We start from the raw sequence: 15,505 nt of genomic DNA, 5'->3' as shown, positions 1-15,505 counted from the left end.
CCACATGGAAAAACTCAGGCTACCATCTTGTGGCATATAGAGGAAATGCAGCCATCATTACACTGCCTTGTACTACTTCTGATATTACTATTATTTATTGCATTTATAAAGTACCTAGATATTACGCAGTGCTGAACAATTATGGAACGCCTTACCTCAGCAGATCAGGACATCTCTGGATGTGTTTAAATCCTGACTGAAAACCCACCTCTTCAGCTTGAGCTTGGCATTTGCAGAAATATAAATTTCGTTGTGTGAATACTTCATCCTATAATTACCAATTACTGAATCTGAGAGAGCCTAAGCACTTTGAGTCCCATGGGAGATAAGCTCTATAGAAATGTTATTTTTATTGTTGTTATAGATAAATAAGGAGACTAATAACAAGGTACAAGATCAGGCAACATAGTTTAAGTCTTAGAGACCACCTAGTTCAAGTCCAAGTCAGTCCGCAGGAAGGGTACCCAATGAAGAGGGTGCATGATCAAGTTGGACACATTGAAGGGGGGGGGACTCTGCCAGAGGCTTACAATCTAAAGGGAGGGGTTAGGGAGTCTAGGGACACACTAGATACAAGTTGCATGGTAGGTGCTCAGCAGATAAAGTTATGGCATTGATGCAGGGGGTAGACTTAGGGTTGCCAGGTCGGCTGATGGAGAAAACCGGACAGGGGGTGGAGTTAGGGGCGGAGTCAGAAGCGCACTTTTATGTAGAGTGGGGCTAAGCAATGGGCTTTTTAAAAAATGTTTTTTACAGTATTTATATCGCACTGACATCTTCTGCAGCACATTACAGAGTCCATAGCCATGTCACTAACTGTCCTCACCAGTACATGCACATAAGAGACCACTTTTCACCAGTAAATGCACATAATAAGAGACCGCTTTTCACCAGTAAATGCACAAGCATTACACGTAGCAACGTCGGGAAGCGCGGGCTCGGGGGCGGTACTTAAGCTGGCGTAACTTTCGCCGCGTAAGCTGGCTGGCTGTGCCTTTGACTGACAGCCAGGCAGCGAATCAGCGGTCGCGCAGCGGTGGCGGGCCTGTTACCCAAAACGGGCTACACTGACTTCATAATCAAACTGTATTTCAATTGCTGTAATCGTGTTGAGAGACAGCAGTAACATAAGGTTTGACAAGCATGATGTGTGACAGCGTGCTGCTTCTATACAACACCCCCCGAGCTTTGTGTCCCCATCTCTCACTATCTTCCTACCTGGGTTAGTGCTGGCCCCTGTAGCAGATCCGAAGTTGAACGCCATACTGCTGGTGACGAGTCCTGCACAGTTTTGCCGAATTACAAACTGCAGGAAAACCCCGCTCCCACCATCAGGAGACAGCCTCACTACAGACACTGCGCATGCGCACACAAGTTAGCGCGGCATGTCGTACATCACCATGTCTCAACTTTGGAGCCGTACAGGCCGCCATGTTGGAGGCGGATCTCAGTATTGTGATGTGATGACAAACAGGGGCGGTGCCATATCCACAGTAGTGCTTCCCGAATCCCTATTGCTAATCGGGCAGAATGATCTCTGTGACGGTCACGGTGTGACCTGACCTCCGAAACGGCTGATGAACGGATGTTTCGGAGTTACTGGCGGCAAGTGGCAAAAGGCATAAAACCGGACATCTTAATTGTCCGGTTTAACATGCCTTTTTGGACAGGACACAGCGGCCAAAAACCGGACTGTCCGGTCTAAAAACGGACACCTGGCAACCCTAGGTAGACTGTTTTGAAGAGGGGCATTTTGAGGGCCTGTTTGAAAGTGTTGAAGGATGGGACAAGCCTGATTGGTAGTGGAAGGGAGCTCCAGAGAGTGGGGGCAGCCCTTGGGAAGTCCTGCAGACTCCTATAGTAGTGGGGCATGCACAGGGCAGTCAGACGCAGGTCGTTGGAGAATTGGAGGGGCCAGCCGGGTCTATATCTGGGGATGAATTCAAAGATGTAGGTCGTTCAGGTTTTGTGTACAGATTTGTAAGCCACGATTAGAATTTTGAAGGTGACCCTGGAGAGGACAGGGAGCCAGTGGAGGGAATTACAGAGTAGAGTTGTGGATGGGAAGAATCTGTCGCATTCATGATGGATTGTGGGGGGGGGGGGGGGGTGATGTGGTTCAAAGGGACAAAAGGGTGCTGCAGAAGCCAAAGCAGGAGATGATAAGGGCATGAATGAGGAGTTTGACAAATACTGGGGAAGTCAGGGCCATATCTGGCCATTTTGGTGCCCCGGGCACGGCATTTTTCGCCGCCACCAACTCTGTGAATAGGAAGACCATAGCCTTTATAAATTTGTTTTGCAGTCACCAATAACAAAATTGCTAGGTTGTATGTCAAAATAAGTCTATAAAGAATACATAAATTATTACCAGACCACATACACCTATCTGACCCAAACTCACTGAACTCGCAAAACAGACCTTTAATAATTCTTCATAAAGGGTGTGTGTAGCCACTTGATGACTAGTGGAGATCACAGATTACCAATGGGAGCAAATTAGTAAAGCAGGAAGATGCAGACAATGGGGTTGATTCACTAAGCTGCACTGCTACAGCAGTGCAGCTTAATGACAGCAGCAAGTGGTGAATTGGTGATCATTCTCAGCGTATGCTACGCTATGTGCAATTCCCCAGGGCCCCAATCTCCTTAGGGGCCCCACAAGTCAGAGGCTGTAGACATAACAAGCTTACTGTCAGTACAATATGAAAATGTAAAGGGCCCCACATTCATTTCTACCTAGGACCTCATTTTACCTCTTGGGCCCTTGCAAGGTGGGCCCCAAGCTGTCAGGATCACCAAGGGGAGGAAAGGAAAGGGCTGGGAGCATTGGAGCACCCCAAATATTTTTCCGGGGGTTCCAATGATTTGTAGCTAGAGATGGCCCAAACTGTTCCCCGGCGAATAGTTTGCGGTGACACATGGCATGTTCGACCTGCCCCCTGTACATTATAATGGAGCCAAATTTTGACCCCCTCACCCCAGAGTCAGCAGACACATGGCAGCCGATCAGCTATCCCTCCCTCCTGGACCATTCCCCACCTATCAGAAAAGCCAGCACAGCAGCAATTTTGCAGTCTGTGTTTGGCTTCTGTGCTAGACAGATCGGGAAGAGTGTGCTGCTGACAGGGACAGCGTTAGGTAGGCCTGTGTTTTGTGTCCTCAGTGCAGATTCTTGCTGCTACCACATTGTCCAGAACAGCTTAGCCCTTCTTAAAGAGACTCTGTAACAAAAATTGCATCCTGTTTTTTATCATCCTACAACTTCCAAAAGCTATTCTAATGTGTTCTGGCTTACTGCAGCACGTTCTACTATCACCATCTCTGTAATAAATCAACTTATCTCTCTCTTGTCAGACTTGTCAGCCTGTGTCTGGAAGGCTGCCAAGTTCTTCAGTGTTGTGGTTCTGTGATCCATCTCCCCCCTCCAGGCCCCTCTCTGCACACTGCCTGTGTATTATTTAGATTAGGGCAGCTTCTCTCTTCTCTCGCATCTTTTACAAGCTGGATAAATCCTCTGAGCTGGCTGGGCTTTCACATACTGAGGAATTACATACAGGCAGAGCTGTCTGCACTCTGCAGGAAGAAACTGCCTGACACTTCAGTGGAAGATAGCTGCAGGGGGAAAGAAACACACAAATGATCTCTTGAGATTCAAAAGGAAGGCTGTATACAGCCTGCTTGTGTATGGATGTATTTTCTATGTGCGGACATACTGTACATCAACCTACTTCCTGTTTTGGTGGCCATTTTGTTTGTTTATAAACAAACTTTTAAAAACTGTTTTTAACCACTTTTAATGCGGCGAGGAGCGGCAAAATTGTGACAGAGGGTAATAGGAGATGTCCCCTAACGCACTGGTACGTTTACTTTTGTGCGATTTTAACAATACAGATTCTCTTTAAGGCTGATACATTGTTTTTATTACTATTGTATTGCTCTTCTGTGTCCCGTACACAAGTTAGCTGTTGGAGGCAGGTCTGCTGGTCCTAGCAGTGCACTGACCATAACCCAATAATCCTTCACCACCACTACTGGCATCTAGTATCCACTACTGCCCCCTGTATAAGGCCTCAGTGCAGAATCAGTGTTTTTTTGGTCATTTAACTATCAATGAACTACCTCAGCCTGACCATAGAGGCTGGAAAATCGCGATCGACTGCACCTCCACGAACGTGCACACAAGCACGACGGCTACTACACACCACTACACAAAGATTGTCGCTGAGAAGACTAACATTTATGTCCTGGAGGTGTCAACTAGCAAAAACAATTATTTGCTCACATGACGTTATCACTGAAGCTCTTCGTGGTTGTTTGTGGTGCGTTTGTCAATGTGAATCGGGCCTAACCCTTACACTACCTTATCATGTACACATGCCGGAGGTTTTAAAGCACTTAATTCCACAAATTTAGGAATGTACTGTGATTTCTGCCCTTTAGAGATTAAAACACGACTTTGCATCAACTCCGTAATTTTTGGTGGGACTTTTGCCATGGATCCCCCTCTGGCATGCCCCTGTCCAGGTGTTGGACCCCTTGAAACAACTTTTCCATCACTTTTGTGGCCAGAAACAGTCTCCATAGGTTTTAAAATTCACCTGCCCATTAAAGTCTATGGCGGTTCGCCTGTTTGAGGACTTTTGCGGAAATTCGCGGTCCAGGTTCGCAAACCAAAAATCTCCCAAATCTCCTCCTCTGTTTTTACAGCGCTCGAGTGAGACGTCAGTAAAGCAATGCCACTGTTACAGCAGTAACAACGTACGTGAATACAGTAGGGTCCTGGTTATCCAGAACTCAACTAACCAGAAGTCTCAACCAACCAGAAGTCTCAACCAACCAGCACATATCACCGGCAGTACTCACAGTGGTGAAGACCACTTCTTAGGCTGTTTGTGGGCTCTGCTGTGCTTAACCCATTAGCAGCCTCGGGCGTGTTTACTTGCTTGAGACACTCCCATAACCCCTTTGCCCCCACCAAGTGGCTTTTGCAACGATGACAACATCTGCTGGATCCCGGTTATAATCGTACTTCGAAAAATTACAGCATAGTCTTAATTGGTCGCTACAATTATCCATTCTTGGAATACGCCTGTGCCATCAGGCAGGAAAAAATTCATTGATGGAATAACCTGGTCATTTACTATATTCCGGTAGTGAGCTTACTAGAGTGACCTCATTCTTTGTGCACATAATGTTGCTAAACCTAGATCTTTACCGACTGTAGAAACCACTGCTAAAACAAGGTGGCGACCTTTTGGGGGAACCGGCAGTGTATTAGACCAGATAAATGAAACCTTCATATCACCGAACTTTCAAAAAATAAATAAATAAACCTGGGATAGCTCTGGTGGATGAGGATAGGCTGAGGTGTGCCTAACTCCTTAGCCACTGCAGTTCTGGGTCTCTGGTTGGAATCCCAGCTAGGGCGCTTAGTATCTGCATGGAGTTTGTATGTTCTTCCCGTGTCTGTGTGGGTTTTTTCCAGGCACTCCTGTTTCCTCCCACAACCCAAAAACATACTAGATACAAAAAAAAAAAAAACACAACTCCCACATCTCCTCCTAATACATACCATGATAAATACACTTCACCAATTGCTAGCGAAAAGCTAAGCAAATAGCGGTTGGCTTATTGCAAATAAATCATGCCTGTTCAGTTCAATGTCTAACCACTATACTAGGGCTTGTGGTTCTAGAGTCCTCCTATGCAATTCCCCATCATTATACAAAATGAACCTTTACAGAGATCTGACAGCTTCACTGAACAGTGCTTGGTTTATGGGCATCTTATCACAACTCTTGGGATCCTGGGATGAAATAATCAGCTGTTTATGAGATGTCCGGATGCCTTAGAAACGATGGTATAGATCAAAGCTGACAACAAGCATCACGTTAGAACTGACGTCAACATTAATTTGCTGCAATGTGATCAGCAGGCGTCCTATAGATGGGCATTTGGGCACCCGATGTGGCCAGTAGCCAATACTACATAATATTTAATGGCTTTGGCTACGACTATCAGTCATTTGGGAGCCTGATTTTAGGTGTTAGGGAACTGGCGCTCTACCTTAGGCCACTTCCTTTTTTGACCTCTGGCCAAGTTGTACTCCTAATAGATAACCTAAAACACGCTGCCTCTAGATAGGAATATTGACCTCGCCCAATGGTCCTCCACTTCCACCCACAAAGACGACCACACTCTTGACCTTGTCTTTACCCGCCTCTGTTCTATTTCAAGCTTTCATAACACTCCGCTTCCCCTCTCAGACCACAACCTTCTTACCTTCTCAATCAATTCTTCTCTACCGTTAACTCCTCCAACACTACACCATACAGTCACGCGCAGGAATTACCGCAACCTGGATGTGAATTCCCTGACTGAGGCCTTGGAACCTCTAAGTACCCTGTCTTCCTACACTGACCCTGAGGCAGCATCCAGTTACTTATTTAATGTAGTCTCCTCTGCCATGAATTCAGCCGTTCCACTCACCACCACCCGCCCCCGCCAAACTAACCGGCAGCCCTGGCTCACTGAACAAATCAAACAGCTGAAAAGGCACTCCAGGGTGGCAGAAAGATGCTGGAGAAAAAGCACTGCTGTAGAAGACTTCAATCACTATAAACAAACTATGCAGGAGCTCAGGGATGCCCTCACTTCTGCTAAGCAGTCTTATTTCTCCTCGCTCATTTCCTCACAGTCTCACAACCCAAAACAATTATTCAACACCTTTAACTCCCTACTTCGTCCCCCACCTCCTCCCCCTACCACATGTCTGTCAGCCGACAACTTTGCATCATACTTTACAAGCAAGATTGATGCAATACGTAATAGCTTTAACGCGCAACCATTTTTACCAGCACAGCCGTCACCTATAAATTCCTTCTGTCCGCCTGCACCCTCACCCACCACTAACTGCCTCCCCCCCGCTCCACAAGACCAGTCTCCCACTCTAACATCTTTCACCACACTAACTGATCAGTGTCTTTCCTCACTAATCTCCAAAGCGCATCTCACTACCTGTGCCCTGGACCCCATTCCCTCTCATCTAATCCCCCAGCTTTCCTCCTCCTTTAATCCCGCTCTAACAACTCTATTCAACCTTTCTATCTCCACTGGCACTTTTCCTTCCTTATTCAAACAAGCTATCATCACACCACTAATCAAAAAACTCTCTCTTGATCCAACTTCTCTATCCAACTACCGTCCTGTCTCGCTCCTCCCCTTTGCTTCTAAACTGCTGGAACGTCACATCCATTCAGAATTGTCTGCCTTTCTCTCTACCAACTCCTTACTTGACCCCTTTCAATCTGGATTCCGCACACACCATTCCACTGAAACTGCCCTCACGAAAGTTGCTAATGACCTACTGGTAGCTAAATCCAAAGGCCAGTTCTCTATTCTAATACTCCTTGACCTTTCCTCTGCCTTTGACACGGTTGATCATGCTCTGCTTCTGCAGACACTGTCATCTTTAGGAATCAAGGGACAAGCACATTCCTGGATCTCCTCTTATCTCTCTGGACGCTCTTACACTGTCTCCTTCTCTAACACCAAGTCCTCTCCACACCCACTGTCTGTTGGTGTACCTCAAGGCTCTGTTCTTGGGCCACTTCTTTTCTCAATCTACACCCGTGGCCTGGGACAACTAATTAACTCTTTTGGCTTCCAGTATCACCTTTATGCGGATGACACCCAAATCTATCTCTCAGCTCCTGACCTGTCCTCACTACTATCCAGAGTCCCCGACTGTCTACGTGCCGTTTCTGCATTCATGTCCTCCCGCTTCCTCAAACTCAACATGACTAAAACGGAAATTGTGATTTTTCCACCATTGCTATCTACACCCCCACCAATTGCAACCATAACGGTAGACAACACCCCAATAACCTCAACCACTAAGGCCCGCTGCTTGGGGGTTATACTTGACTCAGAGCTCTCCTTTAAACCTCACATTGCCTCATTAACCACCACCTGCTATTTCCAGCTCAAAAATATATTCCGTATCCGTCCCTTCCTCACACAAGAGGCCACCAAAATGCTTGTTCATGCCTTAATCATCTCCCGCCTAGACTACTGCAACACCCTGCTCTGTGGCCTACCAAAAAACAGGCTAGCTCCTCTCCAATCCCTTCTAAATGCAGCGGCCCGCCTCATTCACCTTTCCACACGCTCTTCTGATGCAGCCCCACTGTGCCATTCTCTCCACTGGTTACCCATTACCCAGAGGATCCAGTTCAAACTCCTGACTCTAACATACAAAGCCCTCCACGAGTTGTCTCCTCCATACATCTCCTCACTAATCTCAAGATATTGTCCCTCCCGCAACCTTCGCTCCTCCCAAGAAATTCTCCTGGCCTCTAAGCTGATCACCTCCTCTCATGCTCGCATCCAGGACTTTACACGAGCATCAGCCCTTATCTGGAACTCTCTTCCACAGCCTGTACGTCATGCTCCAAACCTGGACATCTTCAAACGCACTCTTAAAACACACCTTTTCAGACAAGCTTATAACATTCTATAGCCCTTTATTTACTTATTTGTCACAATGTAATCAGAGGCAAAGAATCACTGCCTCATCCATCCTCCACCCCCTTACCTAGTGTGTCCCCCACTACCCATTAGATTGTAAGCTCGCAAGGGCAGGGTCATCCTCCTAATGTTTACTGTTTTTGTAACAATATTTGTGCTGCTTGGAACTCTGCTGTATATTTGTTAGTTGTATCTATGTTCCCCTTGTCGTCTTATTGTGCTTTGTAAAGCGCTGCGGAATATGTTGGCGCTATATAAATAAAAAATAATAATAATAATAATAATAATTGTATACTACCCCACCTCTTGTTTCCCCCCATCCCATTAGATTACAAGCTCACAAGGGCAGGGCTCTCTCACCCTTTTGTGTCTTGGAATTTGTTACACATTTGTTCATATTAACTTTAACACTTAAATTACCAAGTCTGTATTTTTTACCGTCTCTGTATTTTGTATATTGGTGTATACCATTATTTGTATTATTATGCACCCCATGTTTGTTTCTTAATTTGTACAGCGCCACGGAATATGTTGGCATTTTATAAATCAATAATAAAAATGTATAAGGTAAGAGATCACCAACAACTGTCCCACTGGTCATCTATACTGTATATCTAATACACAGTTGTAATCATGCACGGCATGGACGCAATCACTGCACACGCATAACTGACACAGCTGTACTTGCGCATGCAGCAGCTTTGCCCTATAGAATGGGAGTTTTATCTTCCACCCTTTGGTTGTTTTCATAGCCAGAAATATGTCAGCAGCTTACACTACAATTCTGGTAATTCCTTCAGTCATCCTCAGTCAATGCATACTGCGCATGTACGGTACAGCCACACCCGCGCCCCTACCGCGATCCCATTGCTGGGGGTGTTCTATGCCTACGTAGGGCCAGCATACCAGCAGATGTCCCTCCTCCCTGTGGGAGGACTGTAACATTGCATTTCAATTTTAACAGTACCTTTTCACTGCGTTTTTGAGGCTTTTTCAATTGCAAACTTCTGCAAGGATGAAAATGAAAAATTATCTCCTAGGAGAAAACGTAGGAGAAAGTTAATTGAATAAGAGCCAATAGGGAAAATGCACAAAACATTGGTAATACTAAAGTGCACAAATAATACCTTGACTTCCGTCTGCAGTACCAGAAGTAACGCTATAAGCTTGCCTCTGGGTACTTGAGTAATATGATCGTTGCTATGGTAACACGCGTTACTAACAGTGATGCTCATCAGTAACACACACTACCGTAGCGACGGTCACACTAGCGAGTCACGCCAATAGCGTACTACAGTACTGCAGGTGGAAGTGAAGGTAATATTGCCGTGAGCTGTGTGTGCCCCGCAGTATTACCAATGTTTTGTGCATCAACCCTACTGACTGCGAATTTGAGTTTGAGGCAAGTTACAGAGCTAGTTAATTACTTCCAGATTTTAGGGTCTAAAAGCGGTGCAATGTTCTCACAAGCTTTTAGACCCTAAAAGCAGCAAAAAAATCTTAGTACCGCTAGCTAGACCTGCCTGTTACTCATCTCCCCTGGATCCAGCACTGCAGTTCTCCCTACGTCCACCGGGTGGCACTCTACCCATATAATGAGATTGCGAGCCTCCAAGAACCAGAAGAAGAATGGCTGCCAGCATCTGGATCCCAGGGGATGCGCACACGCTCTGCATATGCCTGCCGGGGGCTACCCTGAGTCAGGCTCGGGATTACTGCTCTGAGCTAACTTGGGGTTACAGCTACAGCTAAGGAGGTTAATATAGTGTGCATTAAGGACAGTGAGTTGACAGAAACTCTTACCAATGGCATGAATAACACAAAGTATTAAAACTTCAGAGTTTTATTACAACATGGAGGTCATAAACCACATACAAGGATAAACATACAGTTGCCATGGTCTCCAGAAACTTTATATAACATTTCTTCATCCAGCTTCCAGTCCAGGAAAGAGTGATGGATGATGGGAGATTTCTCCCAGCATGACTTGTCATGTCCAGACATCCATCACATCCATACAGCAGCAGCTGGCTCTGATACATTTTCTACACATAATTTATTGCAAACAAATGGAGGTTATCAGTTTAAAAATGTGGAACAAGGTGTACAGCCCGCTTTTAAAGGGGAACTGAAGAGAGAGGTATATGGAGGCTGTCATGTCTATTTCCTTTTAGACAATACCAGTTGCCTGGCAGCCCTGCTGATCCTCTGCCTCTAATACTATTAGCCATAGCCACTGAACAAGCATGCAGCAGATGAGGTGTTTCAGTGGTTCAGACTTATAAGTCTGATCTGACAAGACTAGCTGCATGCTTGTTTCTGGTTTTAATCAGATACTACTGCAGAGAAATAGACCAGCAGGGCTGCCAGGCAACTGGTATTGATTAAAAGGAAATAAACATGACAGCCTCCATGTAGCTCTCTCTTCAGTTCCCCTTTAAAGAGGCCCTGTAGTGACATATAGGAGAATGCAGAAAATTATTCAGGATACCCACTTACTCGCCACTTACAGGGTTTACCAAAGTTTAGCTTCTAGCTTGTCGCCATGCCCCCTAGCACAAGGGAGTGCCTTGCCGTGCCGGCAAGTAATTTAAACTTTATTTTGTACAAAATAATCATTTTAAAAACTCACTAATCTACAAAAAAATTAAAGCCAATCATTTACCAATAAAAGTTGGATGAATGTACCAAGCTTAAAGAGACACTAAAGCGGAAAAAAAAATGATGATACAATGAATTGGTCGTGTACTACGGATAATTACTAGAACATTAGTAGAAAAGAAAATATTCTCATATTTTTATTTTATATTTTCCGTCATATAGTTTTTTTAATAACACTGCATCATTCTCTAATATTTGTAGTTTACACACTACTCAGCATTATAAATGATTTTACAGAGCAGGCCAGGGAACTGTACTCTGCAGGAAAAAAAACAACACAGTGCAAGACACTTGAGATAATAAGCTTCAGAAGCTCAATGGCTCTTTTGCATAGATAACAACTGGAGTTTCTTAACACTTGCTGTACTGGAAACAAAATTAGACTCAGGTCTCTGCTCCTAATGTTTTATTTCTTAGCTGTACTACACATACAAATCATTATATCATCATTTTTTTTCCGCTTCAGTGTCTCTTTAAGGGCCCATTTCCACTATCGCGAATTCGAATGCATTTCCCGCATGCAAATTCGCATAGGCAATACAAGTGGATGGGGCTGTTTCCACTTGTCAGGATTTCTTTGCGGTTTTGTGTGCAGGAAAAATCTGCACGGCAGAGCCATCAGAATTCGCTCGCCGCACACCGCCAAGCGATTTGCATACAATGTATTTAATAGGAAACTCGCATGCGGTTTCGGTATGTGAATTTTACCGCGAATTCGCATACGATTTCGCATAAAACCAATGTAAAAGCGCACAGGCATTGACATGGTTAAATTTGCATACATACAAACATATGCGAAAACGTATGCAAATTCGCGGTAAAATTTGCATACAAATGCTAAAGAATCCGCATGCGAATTCATTACCGCAGTTTCTGCGATGATTCCGCATGGCACAAGTGGAAACGGGCCCCAACTGATCGCCAATCTGGTGACTTGGTCAGCATTTCCTTTATATTGTTTTTTTGATATTGATACACCATCTAGGCTGTTAGTCTTTAGTAGGGAAGTGTAGCGTCAGACCAATGGGGAATGAGCAGGTAGTATGTGATTGCTAAGGAAGATCTGGGGGATCTATGGAATGGTGCAGCAAGTCATTTCCTTCTCTGTTTAATTAAAACAGCAGTTTATTTTTCTTTTCACAAAACTATGTTGTGTTGAATAAATATATTTAAAAAAATTGGTGCTCTATAGCAGTCCACATACTCTACAACCTGCGAAACACAGGAAAATGCATGTGCTGGCAATACCGCAGAAATGCCCGCGCCAGCACCAGCGTTTCATGGAAATGAGAGGACTTGCTGGCCGTTGTGAATAATCTGGTGTATCACAAGGCATCGCTTCTGAGAGAAGGTTTCCCCACACTCTGAACACAGGTACGGACGCTCACCTGTGTGAATCTTCCGGTGTCTATGAAGGTGAGCTTTCTGAATGAAGCTTTTCCCACAATCAGAACAGGAAAAAGCGCGTTCGCCTGTGTGATAGATCTGGTGTCTACGAAGTCCATCTTTATGAGTGAATCCTTTCCCGCACGCTGGACAAGAAAATGAAGGGAACATCTTCTGTTCATCGAGAAGCCCCGTATTCTGTTCCTCAACAAGACTCTGCTCCCCAAAATGCTCCTTATTTTGTTCCTCAAGGTGCCCAGTCTTCTGTTCCTCTTCATACTCCTTCTCTTCCTCCAGAATCCTCTTTTTCTTCTTCTCAAGAATCTCCTTCTTCTGTTCCTCAATAATCTTATGCTCCTCAAGATGCCTTTTCTTGGGATTACACTTTTTCTGTTCCTTAGGATGCCCCTTCATCTGCTCCTCAGGAAGCCCTATGTTATGTTCCTCAGAAACCCCCTTCTTCTGCTCCTCAGGATGTCCCATGGTCTGTTTCTCATGCTTAGAACAACCCACTGACTTATCCACATGGTGAAGATTCGTAATGTTTCCTCCTGGAGAATGTTGTGTGATGTCATTACCTTCTAAATCATAAACTGGAAATAAAATAACAATTTCCTCTGAGGTGTTCCCGACATCATGTCCACCTATCAGGGGCCAAACAGAAAAGGGGTTAAAGTGCATTTATTCATTCTGTTCTTTATTTGGTGGTTGTGTATATAAAAGGAACTACACACTATACAATACAGTGAACAAATAAGACATGAAAGGACCACTATTCCTAATCAATATTTGATCAATAAAGCAATCACTCACAGATTAAAGAGGGCACTCATTTTTACTAAACATTTTCTGGATTTGATGCTTTTATTAAAGTTAAAGGACAACCACTATAGTTTGAAATGAATACATGCTACCATGATTAAATCCCATGTATTTTATTTGCCCATTTGTCCCGCTTATTACACCATTTAAATTATGTCTCTATCACAATGTATGGCGCCGATATTTTATTTGGAAATAAAGGAGCATTTTTTCAATTTGCGTCCATCACTATTTACAAGCTCATAATTTAAAAAATTATATTAATATACTTATTTGACATGCATATTTAACCGTTTTCCGACCGCGTCATGCCGATGGGCGTGGCCGCGGCGGCAGCTCCAGGACCGCCCAACGCCGATTAGCGTAAAGTCCTGGGGCTGTAATTTGCATGAGATCGCACGCATGCTGCGCGCACGCATCTCATGCTCGGAGGGCGGAGCTCCGCCCCCTCTTCAGTCTCCGAGCGGCAATACTGTTAGACGGCGACCACGCCGTCTATTTACACTGTGCAGCGCTGCTCCCCCTGGGGGACAAGAGAGCGATCGCCGTAATTGGCTGGCTGTGGGGAGGGAGGGAGGGAGGGAGGGAAGGGATTTAAAGAAACAGGGATTTTTATAAAAAAAAAAACAAACAATAATATTTATTATAAAAAAAGAAACAAACATGGGGGGAGCGATCAGACCACACCAACAGAGAGCTCTGTTGGTGGGGAGAAAAGGGGGGGGGGGGGGAAATCACTTGTGTGCAGTGTTGTGCGGCCCTGCAGCTTGGCCTTAAAGCTGCAGTGGCCAATTTTACTAAAAATGGCCTGGTCACTAGGGGGGTTTAGCCCTGCTTTCCTCAAGAGGTTAAAAAGTTAAGACCCTTAGGTAACTATTTATGTTTTTTTATTATTATTATTATTGTATTTTTTATTTATTTTTTTTATAAAAAAATTTTATTTGAGTATTTTTTGTTGTGTGAGGGAAACAGCTAATTTTAAATGTTAAAAATATATTAATTTAATAGAAAGTGGTTGTGGGTGTAGTTTTACTATTTGGCCACAAGATGGCCACAGTCAAAAAGTCCTGGGAGTGATCGATCTCGCTCCCAGGAAGAAGAATGAAGACGGGAAACTTTTTGAGCTCAGAAAAACAGCAGCGTCTGAAGAGACGCTGTCGGCTTTTTTGCAGTGGGCTTCGATCAGTGAAAGGGATCTATAATCCCTTTCATTGATCGCTGGGCTAACGGCCGGCAGTGGGAGCGCGCGTGGCCCGTGGGAGTGTGCACAGCTCAACTGGATGAGAATGTTCGTCCAGTTGGGCTTAAGTGGTTAAACAATAAAATTATTAAACAAAAACAGTCCACATGTTCACGCTAACAGTGACTATAAATAGTGATAAGCAGAACATGCAAATTTTAACAAACCCAAAAAGAAAAAAGAATGCAGTCAAATATTGCTGCACGTCAATTGGCCTGGAGCTGATTAACTAACCAATAGTTAGATGCTCTGATTGACTAAACTTCTACCCCTAGGTCAACAGAAATGGACCATATGAAGTACAGTATCACCCCCCCCCCCCCCCCCACCCCCCCCCCCCATTTGTTGGTATTATGATGTTATACTGAGGAATGGAGATCGGCCTTTCATATGGTGTACAGTATCACTCCTCCTCATTTGTTGGTACTGTGATGTTATACTGAGGAATGGAGATGGGCCTTTCATATGGTGTAAAGTATCTCCTCCTCATTTGTTGGTACTATGATGTTATACTGAGGAATAGAGATGGGCCTTTCATATGGTGTACAGTATCTCCTCCTCATTTGTTGGCGCTATGATGTTATACTGAGGAATGGAGATGGGCCTTTCATATGGTGTACAGTATCTCCTCCTCATTTGTTGGTGCTATGATGTTATACTGAGGAATGGAGATGGGCCTTTCATATGGTGTACAGTATCTCCTCCTCATTTGTTGGTGCTATGATGTTATACTGAGGAATGGAGATGGGCCTTTCATATGGTGTACAGTATCTCCTCATTTGTTGGTACTATGATGTTATACTGAGGAATGGAGATGGGCCTTTCATATGGTGTACAGTATCTCCTCCTCATTTGTTGGTACTA

General features: G+C 44.5%; 1 protein-coding gene across 1 annotated transcript in view; it reads right to left on the bottom strand.

The window, feature by feature from the left end:
• LOC137537065 (uncharacterized) overlaps positions 1 to 15,505 on the bottom strand; it is a 338,736-nt gene that overhangs the window by 76,972 nt on the left and 246,259 nt on the right. Inside the window, exon 40 of the mRNA XM_068259210.1 lies at positions 12,475 to 13,223. Within this exon, the coding sequence (XP_068115311.1) occupies positions 12,475 to 13,223 (749 nt within the window). The remainder of the gene's footprint in view (positions 1 to 12,474; positions 13,224 to 15,505) is intronic.

This window comes from Hyperolius riggenbachi, chromosome 10 (genome assembly GCF_040937935.1).
Source record: "Hyperolius riggenbachi isolate aHypRig1 chromosome 10, aHypRig1.pri, whole genome shotgun sequence".
Lineage (NCBI taxonomy): Eukaryota > Metazoa > Chordata > Amphibia > Anura > Hyperoliidae > Hyperolius > Hyperolius riggenbachi.
The sequence above is the reverse complement of the archived record's forward strand: the minus strand, read 5'-3'. Positions and strand labels throughout refer to the sequence as shown.